This window comes from Anomaloglossus baeobatrachus, chromosome 1 (genome assembly GCF_048569485.1).
Source record: "Anomaloglossus baeobatrachus isolate aAnoBae1 chromosome 1, aAnoBae1.hap1, whole genome shotgun sequence".
NCBI lineage: Eukaryota > Metazoa > Chordata > Amphibia > Anura > Aromobatidae > Anomaloglossus > Anomaloglossus baeobatrachus.
Genome location: NC_134353.1, coordinates 851783943 through 851798169, shown reverse-complemented (window position 1 = coordinate 851798169; position 14227 = coordinate 851783943). Strand labels below are relative to the sequence as shown.

General features: G+C 47.1%; 1 protein-coding gene across 2 annotated transcripts in view; it reads right to left on the bottom strand.

Annotated features, from left to right (window-relative positions):
* Positions 1-9381: 9381 nt before the first annotated feature.
* The window catches only part of HEXB (hexosaminidase subunit beta), an 87148-nt gene continuing 82302 nt past the window's right edge, over positions 9382-14227 (bottom strand). The window contains exons 11-14 of one of the 2 annotated variants that reach the window (XM_075325378.1): positions 12727-12901; positions 10597-10687; positions 10409-10513; positions 9382-9747 (exon numbers count right to left, since the gene is read on the bottom strand). In XM_075325378.1, coding sequence (XP_075181493.1) covers positions 9687-9747; positions 10409-10513; positions 10597-10687; positions 12727-12901 — 432 coding nt within the window. In that variant the 3' untranslated portion in view covers positions 9382-9686. The remainder of the gene's footprint in view (positions 9748-10408; positions 10514-10596; positions 10688-12726; positions 12902-14227) is intronic. The other variant, XM_075325372.1, reaches the window with a different exon arrangement.

The window sequence follows — 14227 nt, the reverse complement described above, 5'->3', positions numbered from 1 at the left end:
GACTCATGATTGTGATACATTTACTATAGTAAAATATCAACATCGGACAATTATTATGATGCAATAATCAAGCTGTTTAGACAGAACATGATGTATATGTATTGGAATACAAGTTTAGAACACAAAAAATTAAGAAATTGTAAAAAGAGAATTTTGTTTACTTACCGTAAATTCTTTTTCTTATAGTTCAGACATGGGAGACCCAAACCATGGGTGTATAGCTTCTGCCTCCGGAGGACACACAAAGTACTACACTCAAATGTGTAGCTCCTCCCTCCGGGCTATATACACCCCCTGGATGACAATCTACCCAGTTCAGTGCAAAAGCTGAAGGAGGACATCCACCCATAAGTAGAGATAGAGTAAACTCGGAATAACCGTAACTGTGACTACTAACAACAGCCGGTGAAACACACGGAACAAAAAAACTGCCAACAGGCAACAGGGAGGGTGCTGGGTCTCCCATGTCGGAACTATAAGAAAAAGAATTTACGGTAAGTAAACAAAATTCTCTTTTTCTTTATCGTTCCTTATGGGAGACCCAAACCATGGGACGTTCCAAAGCAGTCCATGGGTGGGAATAAACCAACTGAGAAGTAGGCAAAACCTAACTTCACAAATGGGCGACAGCCGCCTGAAGAATGCGTCTGCCCAAGCTCGCATCTGCCGAAGCATGAGCATGCACTTGGTAGTGCTTCGAAAAAGTGTGCAGACTGGACCACGTGGCAGCCTGACAAACCTGCTGAGCCGTAGCCTGGTGCCTGAAAGCCCAGGAGGCACCGACAGCTCTGATCGAGTGCGCCTTAATCCCTGGCGGGGGAGGCACCTGAGAACACTGGTAGGCATCGGTGATAGCCGACCTGATCCAACGAGCTAGGGTCGGTTTAGAAGCAGCGAGACCCTTGCGCTGACCAGTGGTTAGCACAAAAAGTGAGGTGCACCGCCTAAAAACGGCGGTGCGTGACACATAGATTCGGAGCGCCCGCACCAAATCCAAGGTATGCAACGCCTTTTCAAAGCGATGCACAGGGGCCGGACAAAGAGAAGGCAATGAAATGTCCTGGTTAAGGTGGAAAGGAGACACCACCTTAGGGAGAAAGTCCGGAGACGGACGAAGAACCACCTTGTCTTGGTGAAACACCAAAAAGGGGGATTCCGAAGAGAGCGCAGCCAAATCAGAGACTCTCCTGAGAGAAGTTATGGCTACTAGAAAAACAACTTTCTTTGAAAGTCGAAACAAGGGAACCTCCCTGAGGGGCTCAAAGGGGGGTTTCTGTAAGGCCGTAAGGACCAGATTAAGGTCCCAGGGATCCAAGGGCCGCCGGTAAGGAGGAATGATGTGAGATGCGCCCTGCATGAAAGTGCGCACCTGAGCCAGTCGGGCGATACGCCGCTGGAACAATACCGACAGAGCCGACACCTGTCCCTTGAGGGAATTGAGGGACAGTCCTAGCTGTAGACCGGACTGTAGAAAAGACAGGATGGTCGGCAGGGAGAACGGCCAAGGAGCATGGTCGGAAGAGCGACACCAGGACAGGAAAATCCTCCAAGTCCTGTGGTAAATCTTGGCCGAGGAAGACTTCCGAGCCTGAGTCATGGTGGAGATGACCTCAGAGGGAATGCCTGAAGCCGTTAGGATCCAGGACTCAAGAGCCACGCCGTCAATCTGAGAGCCGCAGAATTCTGGCGGAAGAACGGACCTTGAGAGAGGTCTGGGCGGTCCGGGAGATGCCACGGCACCTCTACGGACAGACGGAGCAGGTCTGGGTACCAAGCTCGCCTGGGCCAGTCCGGAGCAATGAGTATGACTCGACGGCCCTCCATTCTGATCTTGCGCAGAACCCTGGGCAAGAGCGCTAGAGGTGGAAACACATAGGCCAGATGGAACTGAGACCAATCTTGAACCAGTGCGTCTGCTGCGAAGGCTTGAGGATCGTGGGAGCGAGCCACGTAAACCGGAACCTTGTTGTTGTGCCGTGATGCCATTAGGTCCACTTCCGGAGTGCCCCACTTGCGGCAGATTGATCTGAACACTGACGGGTGCAGGGCCCACTCGCCGCTGTCCACGGTTTGACGGCTGAGGTAATCGGCCTCCCAGTTTTCCACGCCTGGGATGTGGACTGCAGACATGGTGGACTTGGAGTCCTCCGTCCACTGGAGGATTCGTTGAACCTCCAACATCGCCAGACGGCTGTGAGTCCCGCCCTGGTGATTGATGTAGGCAACCGCTGTCGCGTTGTCCGACTGAACTCGAATGTGCTTGCCCGCCAACAGGTGGTGAAAGGCTAGGAGAGCTAGAAACACAGCTCTGATCTCCAGCACATTGATCGAGAGGGCTGATTCGGACGGAGTCCAAGTGCCCTGTGCTCGGTGATGGAGAAATACTGCTCCCCAACCGGAGAGGCTGGCATCCGTGGTGAGGATCACCCAGGACGGAGTCAGGAAGGAGCGTCCCTGAGACAGAGAGAGGGGCCGAAGCCACCACTGAAGGGAGCTCCTGGTCTGTGACGACAGAGCCACCTGCCTGTGCAAGGAAGAGATCCGCTTGTCCCAACAGCGGAGAATGTCCAGCTGCAGGGGACGCAGATGGAACTGAGCAAAGGGAACCGCTTCCATGGACGCCACCATCTGACCCAGCACCTGCATGAGGTGTCTGATGGAATGACGGCGGTGCCTCAGCAGAGAGCGCACCGCCAGACGAAGGGACTGCTGTTTGGCTAAGGGCAACTTGACAAGTGCCGGCAGAGTCTCGAATTGCATCCCTAGGTACAAAAGCACCTGGGTCGGGGTCAGAGTGGACTTGGGCAGGTTGACAAGCCACCCGAACTGAACTAGCGTGGCGAGAGAGAGAGACACTCCGCTGGCAGTCTGCACTGGATGAGGCCTTGACTAGAAGGTCGTCCAGGTAAGGAATCACTGCCAACCCCTGGAGGTGCAGGACCGCAACCACTGCTGCCATGACCTTGGTGAATACTCGAGGGGCCGTGGCTAAGCCGAAGGGGAGAGCCACGAATTGGAAATGTTCCTCTCCGATCGCAAAGCGTAGCCAATGCTGGTGTGAAACCGCAATAGGCACATGCAGATAGGCATCTCTGATGTCGATGGATGCCAGAAAATCTCCTTGGGTCATTGAGGCAATGACCGATCTCAGAGATTCCATGCGAAAGTGCCGCACCTGAACATGCTTGTTGAGAAGCTTGAGATCCAGGATGGGTCGGAAGGAACCGTCCTTTTTGGGGACTAGAAAGAGGTTTGAGTAGAAACCGCTGAACCGTTCCCGGGCGGGAACCGGAACAATTACACCGTTGGCCTGCAGGGATGCCACGGCCTGAGAGAAGGCGGCGGCTTTGGAGCAGGGGGGGGGTGGACAGAAAAAATCTGTTTGGCGGGCTGGAAGAAAATTCTATCCTGTAGCCGTGGGAGATGATATCCCGCACCCACTGATCGGAGACGTGTTGCAACCACACGTCGTCAAAGTGGGAGAGCCTGCCACCGACCAAGGACGTTGCTGGCGCGGCCAGATAGTCACGAGGAGGCTGCCTTAGTGGCAGCGGCTCCTCCGGTCTTTTGAGGACGCGGCTTTGCGCGCCAGTTGGATTTACGATCCTTGGCTGCGGTAGTGGACGAGGCCGAGGGCTTAGAGGACGACCAGTTAGAGGAACGAAAGGAACGAAACCTCGATTGGTTCCTGCCCTGGACAGGTTTCTTGGGTTTAGCTTGTGGCAGGGAAGTACTCTTCCCGCCAGTAGCTTCCTTAATTATGTCATCCAGCTGTTCCCCAAACAGCCGGGACCCAGCAAAAGGGAGACTCGTAAGGTACTTAGTTGAAGCGTCTGCTTTCCACTCTCGAAGCCACAAGATCCTGCGGATCGCGAGGGAGTTAGCGGAGGCCACCGCAGTGCGGTGAGAAGCCTCCAGGATGGCAGACATGGCGTAGGATGCAAAAGCCGAAGCTTGAGAAGTTAAGGCATCCGTCTCAGGAATAGAGTCCCTGGAGAGGGAATGAATCTCCGCCAGAGAGGCAGAGACTGCCTTAAGAGCCCACACTGCCGCAAAAGACGGGGAGAACGAGGCTCCTGCTGCCTCATATACAGATTTGGCCAGGTCAACCTGGCGGTCAGTGGGATCCTTAAGAGAAGTGCCATCAGCCACAGCTACGACTGTGCGGGCTGAGATTCTGGACACCGGAGGGTCTACCTTTGGGGACTGTGCCCATTCCTTAACCACCTCCGGTGGAAAAGGAAAACGGTCATCTGAACTACGCTTCGGAAAACGTTTGTCAGGACAGGCCCTGGGCTTGTTAACAGTGGTCTGAAAGCTGGAGTGGTTAAAAAACATACTCCTAGGTTTCTTAGGAGAGGTAAACTGGTGTACCTCTACCAGAGAGGGTTGTTCCTCTGACTCTTGTGGGTTGAGGTTCAGTACGGAGTTAATGGACGCAATCAAGTCACTAACATCCGCATCACCCTCAGACAAGTCAATGGGGTACATAGAGGCAGCGTCTGAGCCCACAGTAAACGAATCTTCCTCGCCCTGCACCTCGGCCTGTGAATCAGAGCCGTGGGACGAGGAAGGAGAAGGTTCCCTGCGTCTCCGTTTAGGGGGACGGGGTCCTAGGACATGCTCTGAGGGCTCTGCAGAGCTAGGAGCCGCAGAGACACCCTGAGAGGGGGGCTGATGCATGGACAGCAGTGTCCGGGACAGCTGCCCCATGGAGTCGGCAAAAGACTGGGAAATAGCTTGTGAAAAGGAAGCTACCCAAGCCGGGGGTTCAGCCACCTGGGCCGGAGCAGCCAGAGGGACCCCTGAGGCGGCTCCAGGCTGAGACACAAACATGTTAGCACAGGCATCACAATGTGGGTATGTGCTAGGCTCTGGCAGAATGAGCTTACATGCAGTGCATATAGCGTACATGTTTGCAGCCTTGCTCCTAGTGACAGACATGCTGCTGAGGTGGAAGCTCTGCAGCCTGAATACACTCCTGTAGAATGCCTGAGAGTGTAATAAAAGTGCACAACCAGAGGTTGTGGCTTACCAGCCCGTGCTCTCTGTGTGCCCTCCGGATTCCACCGCTCTCCTATGAAGCGTCAGCCTTCCTAACAGTATGCAGCTGCAGCATCCAGCGCCCTCCAGTGAAAGAACGCTGAGAAAATGGCGCTGGGAGAAAGAGAGGGGGCGTGTATAAGCCCACGAGCGGGAAAAACGGAGGGCAGAGAGATACAGGAAGAAATACAGGGGAGGGAACATCTCCCCAGAGAGGAGTGCCCTCCCCTCTGCTGGTCGGGCGGTGGGCGGCGCTGTATGCAAAACATGCAGAGAAGCCAAAACCGAAACTAGGCCCAAACTGAAGCCGGGGCCTAGATTTCAAAATGCGGCCGACGAGCAGGCACCTTCGGCGCGGTTCTCAGGGGAAACCCCCAGAACCGGCCGGAATTTACAGTAATGCTAAAACACATACTGTCCCCCTAATAAAAGTACCCGGGACCCCTGAAAAACGTCTCAATACTTAGCTTTTTGAGACGCAGGGCCATGTCCCTGGAGAGGGGGGAATGCTCCTTCCAGCAGGAACCAGACAGGGCTGCGGATGGAGACCGGCCTTCTGCAAGCAGAGAGGACCGTGGAGGCTCCCACTTCAAACAGAGCCTCGACAGAGGGTGTGAAGGAGCGCGGCATGTGAAGGCTCCAGCCTTATAAAGTCAACCTTAACAGCACCCGACAGAGTGGGGTGTGAAGGGACATGCCGGGAGTCCGGACTGGACCCGCTTTTCTTCCAAATCTTTAAAATTAAAATAAAAAAAATATCAGAGAATGCAAGTGTGTGTACCTCCTGAAACACAAAGCATTGAACTGGGTAGATTGTCATCCAGGGGGTGTATATAGCCCGGAGGGAGGAGCTACACATTTGAGTGTAGTACTTTGTGTGTCCTCCGGAGGCAGAAGCTATACACCCATGGTTTGGGTCTCCCATAAGGAACGATAAAGAAATATACAATACACTATGCCGTAAGTGGGAAAAAAAAGGTTTAACAAAAATGTACAGAATAATATTTGTGTAGTCTATGAATGTGTTCTGAGAAATAGTATCACCTCCATCAGATCCTCATTCATAGATGACCTAAAATCTTTTTTTTTTTTTAATTTTTTTTTTTTTTTTTAAGGCTAGTGAACAACCTCTCTACACTAACTTGGGTTGGAGGCAAAGCGGTGACCATATGGGCATCATCTCTAATAATCTCAGGGTATAAAGGAATTGCCTCATGCACAGTCAATTTTGATAAACAGTTGAACTCTTACTTTGAGAGGAAGTGAAACATTTTTGCCAAAATATGGTCAATCTGTTTGCTTTGGGAGTGGAATCTTTTTTTCCTGCGGCACTGCATTTGCTGCTCCATGTCGTCCAAATACTTTTCAAAATTAAACTACTCATCTGATGAGGTTGAAGATACGACAGCAGTAGCCCTGGATGACAATTCCTCTTACTCTTGGCACTCCTGTAGCCGTTCATCCTAACTGCTACTTGTCAGATCTGCTTTTTCTTTAGTAAGCTGTTGATCATCCAGCAATATACGATGACTTATCCACATACATAGCTGACAGAAGAAATTTTATTTCCTAACAGTGTCTCTCCGTTTCATTGTAGCAGCAATACCATCTGCGATTAAACCTCCTCTTTGGGATAGGCAAAACAGCAAGTTGTTCCACTCCTTTATGAAAATGCCAGGAGTTAAATCGTCAGCTTTATAGTTTAGTCACTGTAAATGGGCGATTAAGTCATTCCTTCAATCCAGCCGCCCATGTCTATTGACCTTCATTTAGTGTTACCTGAGGGTTGGCCATGTTTACAAGAAAAGGGTTTCAGCTCAAGCAAATCACTCAACCATTAAATGAGCCTAGTGGCTTGATTGACAATTACCCCTTTCCCAGCGCGGCTCTTCAAGATGGAATCAATTTTAGGGGTTCTGGCAGCAATAACTAATTTCCTCATTTTGCCAATCAGAGTTCCAGCATGTCTCTCCTGCAGACTAAGTGCTCGTGCGCACGTTGTGTAATTGCATGCATTTACACTGTGTATTGCACTGCACCGTAAATGCATGCATCCTGCGTCCCCTGCACAATCTATGAAGATTGTGCATGATACGTGCGCATGATGCTTTTATGAACGCAGCGATTTGGGTGCTAAAATTTTGACCCAAATCTGTGCATTCATAAAATGAGCATATAAATTATTCCGTGCGCTATGGATGCAGCCCCCACTCTGTCTAAAGTGGGGGCAGCAGCCATAGCGCATGAAATCGGCTTTTTTCTACAAAAAACCTGCAGCCATTATGCAGTGGTTCTGTAGCGATTTGAAGCGCACATGTGCTGTCAAATCGCTGCAGAATATTCAGCAGTTACATGCACATGAGCCCTAACCCTTATTGCCAGCTGCAGTGTGTGCACAACGCAGCACATGTGATGAATAGGAGAGAGATATGAAGCAGCTTCAACAAGATCTAATTCTAAAGGATTATTTTACTGTTTATTGAAAGTTTAGACTTGCTTTAAGTAGTATTTACCTTAAGCCTACTTTTCTGTTCACTCTAAAGGTCCAGTCACACTAAGCAACTTACCAGCGATCCCAACAACGATAGGGATTGCTGGTAAGTTGCTAGGAGGTTGCTGGTGAGCTGTCACACTGCGACGCTCCAGCGATCCCACCAGCAACCTGACCTGGCAGGGATCGCTGGAGCGTGGCTACACAAGTTGCTGGTGAGCTCACCAGCAACCAGTGACCAGCCCCCAGTCTCCTAGTTACAGCACACATCAGGTTAATTAACCCGATGTGTGCTGCAGCTAAATGTGCACAGAGCAGGGAGCAGCGCACAATGCTTAGCGCTGGCTCCCTGCTCTCCTAGTTACAGCACACATCGGGTTAATTACCTGATGTGTGCTGCAGCTAATGTGCACAGAGCAGGGAGCAGCGCACAATGCTTAGCGCTGGCTCCCTGCTCTCCTAGCTGCAGCACACATCAGGTTAATTAACCCGATGTGTCCTGCAGCTACATGTGCACAGAGCAGGAGCCGGCAGCACAGGCAGTGAGAGCGGCGGAGTCTGGTATCAAAGGTAAATATCGGGTAACCAAGGACAGGGCTTCTTGGTTACCCGATGTTTACATTGGTTACCAGCCTCCGCAGAAGCCGGCTCCTGCTGCCTGCACATTTAGTTGTTGCTGTCTCGCTGTCACACACAGCGATCTGTGCTTCACAGCAGGACAGCAACAACTAAAAAATGGCCCAGGACATTCAGCAACAACCAGCGACCTCACAGCAGGGGCCAGGTTGTTGCTGGATGTCACACACAGCAACATCGCTAGCAACGTCACAAAAGTTGTTCGTTACCAGCGATGTTGCTAGCGATGTTGCTTAGTGTGACGGGGCCTTAAAGTCTCTAGCTGATCTGACATGATTGCAGGCATGGTTTGTCTTTGTTTTACCCTTATCTGTAAAGGAGAAGCTTCACTACTTATATCATGTAGCTGAAGTGCAGCACAGATTCATCTCAACTAAAAGTCTATATATATTCTTTGACCAGGAATAGAACACAACTTTCCCAAATTCTTATGAAAAAAATAATCACATACTGCATTGAACCTCCGTACCCAAAATGAACACAGACTCAGACTCCACAGCCCTCGTTCACACAGGGTGTTTTTGCTCCATTTGTTTTCTGCTGCAAAACATCAGGTTTTGTTAGGAAATAACCTGTGGTTTTGCACTTCAGTGATTTGTATGGGTAAAAAAACAAAAAAACAAACTGTGGTAAAAGTGCAGTAAAACCACCAAAAGAATGGACATGCTCATTCTTTCAAAAACACTGCTATGGCCAGTTTCACACATCCGGCATTTCGCCGGATGCGGCACGCATGCAGTACAGTGGAAGCACGACACCATGCGGACAAATGCGGTTGTGCATGAAGCACACAACCGCATGGTGTCGCGCTACTGTAAATGAATGTACTGTACTGCATGCGTGCCGGATCTGGCGAAATGCCGGATGTGTGAAACGGGCCTGTGTGGTTGACCAGTCAGGAAAAACCTACATGTGTTGTGTGTGCGTGCACGCATGGGATTTCAGGAATCTCAGACTTAGCTGGGACTGTGAAAGCAGCATTTTATTACCATGCATTTGCTGAAACCAAGGCAAAAACCCTAAGAAAGCAGCAAGAATGTCCTGTGTGAACATAGCCTTAAACGAAGATGAAGTATTAAAAATGGGATAAATACGGTCACTGTCCAGAGTATAGAAATTGCAGAACCTAAGCTCATGAAGGGTCAGGTGAGGAGGCACACATTTGTGGAGCTCGCCCCATCATTTCCACAGATCACACCATTGACACCACGTTACTGTAAAGAACTTTATTACATGAAACTGTAAAAGTTTACAATACAAATTTTTTTCACCAAAAAAATAAATCATTGATTTAAAGCTTTACAGCAGAGCTCAGCAACATGTGCCACTCCAGCTGTTGTAAAGCTACAACCCCCATCATACCCTTACAGCTGGCTTAATGGGAGTTTTGGCTTCACATCAGCTGGAATGCCGCAGTTTGCTGACCCATGCAGAATAATAATTAACCCCGCCTTGCGATTGGTAAACTATATTTGGCCCATAATGTTTCGTCCTCTCCCTTTTTTTCTTTATACAGCTAGACGTTTAGCTCGTAATCACAGAATCCAACGTACAGCGGCTCAGCAGCGATGCCACGTCTAGGAAGGGGAAAAAAAAAATAAAATAAAATAATGTATCATCAAAGTCTACTTATACATGATTAAATATTTTATTTGGGGCTCAAACAGTTCGTACATGGCTTGGATTTTGGTGCAGAAAAATCTTCTCCAAATTGTCAGTGATAGCAGGAAAAGTGCACAGATCTCCTAAATACTTCCCAAAAATACTTGAAAAACTTCCTAATTCTATAGGAAATCTACTTTACTGTTCTTATGAGGAGTTTTTTTTTTTTTCCTGAAGGAGATTTGAAGAAAAAAAAAAAAATATCTGGCTGAAAAGAAAGTACACGTCACCACTTTGAAGTGGATGGATTTTGATGGAATCTGCTCCAAAGCAGGCGCTGTGTAATCGTAAGAATACTTCAAGGAATTCTTCAAAACTGCTTCAGAAAATGCGTTTGAAAAATAAAATTCCTCCACAAAACAAGGAGCATTTCCTGAACTTGAAAACCTTGTAGTTTTTTTAATCTTTTTTTTGTGTGTGAACAAACCCAAGTTTTTCCATTTTAGTTTGTAAAATATGGAAGAAGCACCATTTGACACTAGTCACGTAATACAAACCCCATAAGAACAGAATAGTGAGCCTTAGGTGGCCGTAACAAGGCATCTGGATGTTTCGACAGAAGATCTGTGGGTTTACCTGACCATACGGCAACGATGCTTGATAAGTCTGCTGTAGGCGTCCCCCACTGAGGTGACATCTTTGTTACTCCAAAGTCTTTCAGCAACTGCGCTAGCTCTAGGCCTGTTAATACGAATAATACCCATAGTTATGTATAATGCATCACCCGAGACCTATACAATAAACATTCTGGTGGTATAGCTTACCATAATCTCGGGAGAAGGTTTGACGCATCTACAAACTCTCCCCATAGACAAGCCTCACCGCCAATCACAAGCTGCTTCTGCTCTGCGGTTCCTGCAGCAAAATAGGAAACCCATCAGTCTGTGCAAAAGACACCTTAGCCATATGTTTATATGCTACCAAATACAATGTTTAATCCAGGCAGAGGCCAAGCATGCACAAAGTCATAACAGTAAATGCAGATCTTAGCTGAAATGGAAAAACAACTTTGAAAACCGTAGAAACTTAAATAAAAAATAAAATAAAATAATAATGGGGCTTTTCTAGTCCTGTGCACAGTGATTGTATGCTGAAGAGTCTGGGCCAGCTATGGGCACCAGATTACAAGATCACATTTGCGCATAGAAACAAGAGAAGCAATGGAATGAAACAAAAAGGACAATAGAGATGAGATATTAGAAAAAACATTTGGGCAGTGAGGGTGATTGAGTGGAATAGGCTGCCATGAGAGGTGGAGAGTTCTTCAATGGAAGTCTTCAAACAGATCTGTCTGTGATGGTTTAGTGGATTCTGCATTGAGCAGGAGGTTGGACACTGACCCTGGAGGTCCCTCCCAATGCTAATATTCTATGATCTATGTGTATAAGGCTTTCATCCTGCGAAAAACCCTAAGTACAAGAAATCAAATAAGAAAAAAAACGGACCCACATGGACAAACCTTAGTGCCAAGACATGTCAAATACATCCTCACAATGTGGTCTACAGACATGTGGTCCGGAGTGCACAACAAGCTGAGAAGTTTCGAGATCTGCTTTCATGCTGGTGCAAGTCAGGAGATTTGTATTCACAGCCTCATTCACTAAAGATACAATAATATTCATTTTGTATTTGAGCTTAGTTTACGCACCCACTTCCATCTGGACTAAAGCCAAGTTCAGAGGGCTGTAATTTCAGTCAGTATTGCGGTCTATGCTCATGATGGACTGATCCAATAATAACCAGCGTCAATGTTTTTTCACATACTGTATACCGAATTCCGGACCAGACTAGTCAATGGCAGCTCCTATGCTTGTCTGCTACCCTGAACCAGCCATGTCCACACTTTGTGGACATTACTGTTTTAGTACAGAAGCATCTGAACAGGACATTAGCTTGGTTTGAACCTGAAATGGAAGGCTCCATCATTATCCTCAATCACCGATAAAAGGTCAAAGCTGACAGATACTATAGTGCAGCACTATTCTTCCACCACAATGGTGTGATGGATCTGCTATTATAAAAGAGCAGAATTGACCCATTAGCTTAAAAACTGCATGGTAAGGTGCTTTCCCAAGAATAAGGAACATGGCTCAGCACAATGTAGGCTCTATGGCTCCTGTCTATAGGCCCTTACAGCTCAGTTTAACTTTGTGTATGGAGCTATTCCTTTCTAGAAATACTGCTTCAAGGGAAAAAATGTCCTAGATGTAACATAGCAGCCCTGCCATCTCTCACATACACTCATACCCCCTGCAAATCTCTTAATAACCAACCATAAGGCAGCAGCCAAGTAAAGAACGGTTCTAAACCCAATGGATAAAAGTTGTGGATATGGTCAAGTGTTGAGTATTCGTTCAAACCAGTCAGTCATGAAAATGAAGGTGATTTTGAACATGGAAGTACCTGCTTAATATGAACGAACTTCTATTAGGAAATGTCAAATACTACACTTCATATAAGGTCAGTAATGACAGAAGACCAAAATAAAAAAGTGGGCAATGCAAGATGGAGCCCCAATATGCCAAACGTCTATGTTAAATTTAGCCCTGAGACGTCATTTCATACAACCTAAAAATTTAATTCCCCTCCTCTCGGTGTAGATATTGTCTAACGAAAAAAAACAAAGCATCTCAATGAAAGCCTAGACTCAACAGTCTGGGAACACAACCTGAGGATGTATGACCCCGCATACTTGTAAATTTGACTGATAATCACACTATTGAGTTACGCCTACAGTATAAATAGCTCTCCCCCAATATAATCCTGCTTGTGGTGCTATGCTCCCTTCCTCAGTCTTGTCCCTCCAATGAGTTGTGGGTCCAATTGGTAAGGATATCCTAAACCGCCGTCACATGCAGATTGGTTTAGTGAGGTAAAGAGGCGTCAGAACACACCAGTAAAATTTGTTGGCTCGACACGGTAGACTTGGATCCAGTCCTGACCGTAGGAAATGCGATTTAGGTACCAGGGAGATGACAGAAGGACCTGAAATCCAGCAGCCGTAACAGCCGCCATCTCCATTTGATAATCTTTTTCCTTCCAAACTTCAACAACGGTGTCTGGATTCAACTGAGGAATTTAAACACTTATTTAATAAAGCATGCCACTGTATCTTACACCTGCAAAGAGAGCAAGACTAGACATCATCATTAATGTCACACACCCCAATAAAAACTGTCGGCCAAGCACTCAATATGGACTCTTTGATAAAAGGAAGATGCAGAGAATACTCTGCAGGTGGCATGGAGAAATTAGTACATGCATAATGCTTTGCCCTGGTTGTGGCTGCTGAGGACCTGAATAATGAGCACTACTGGGAAACATTTTCTAAGACAATTCAAAGATGACAGCAAGGTTCTACAAAAACAAGGATCCAAGCAGAGAAGCAAAGCCAGAATACTCTAAGCAATGGTGGTGACCTAACAAAGTGGACGTTAGGGTTATGACCGATCATGCTGCACACAGTGCTGTTGCCCAGTCATCCCACCCCCTAATATGAATGCATCACTGGCAGCCATATTTGTTAAAATGTAGTCCTAAAATATAATTTTTTACGGTGTAAAATGATCAGTTATATATGCTCTTAGTCTGAGGCATAAGACCCCCACAGATTATACAAGAACACCGACGCTGCCCATTTCAGCGGACAGATTTCGGGGGATGTAGGGATTGTACAGGCAGGGCAGTAAGTAGCTGCCAGCTTATGTGAAGCGTTAGTGTGTTCACATGATATACTGGAATAGAAGAGCTGCACACCACTTAAGCCAAAGATTCAGAATCCTCGATAAACAACTTTGTAAATACCAAATTGTTTTGTCCACAAATGGATGACAAACAATATTCTGTCAGCCAAGTAATGGGATGTCAAAAGTCAGACCCCATAGTCTGGTATTGAAAATATCTGAAGTCCTGAGAAACTTCTTTCACCCACTATCTTTTAGGTAACCCTTCCTGTCATTTATTTTGCTCAGTTTTAGCTGAGCCCTAATGAAGCTGAAATTAGAAAACTATTCAAATATCGCATTTTAGGCTGCTGTGCTGTGAGATCCACTGTCATGTTATTCCGCATATTGAAACATACAGGTGACAGACTGGAGTGTGTTTGTAATGCACATTTAAATTGGTACAATTATTATTTTTTTTTTATTTTTAAATTGCTTCATTGGGAACACAGGAAACCGTGGGTGTACGCTGTGGCAATTAGGAAAAAGAAAAAAAAATAGCTCCTCCCTAACAGTGTATTAGTGTTAGCTTAGTGTCAGTAGGAGGCAGACACAGGGCTACACTGGCCCAGTTTCTACCTTAAAATTCGTCGTTTTATTAATGATTTCCCTTTATTTTTTCAGATACAGCTTGTGATTGGCCAACAGTAACTGTTCTTCTCTAGGTGGGATA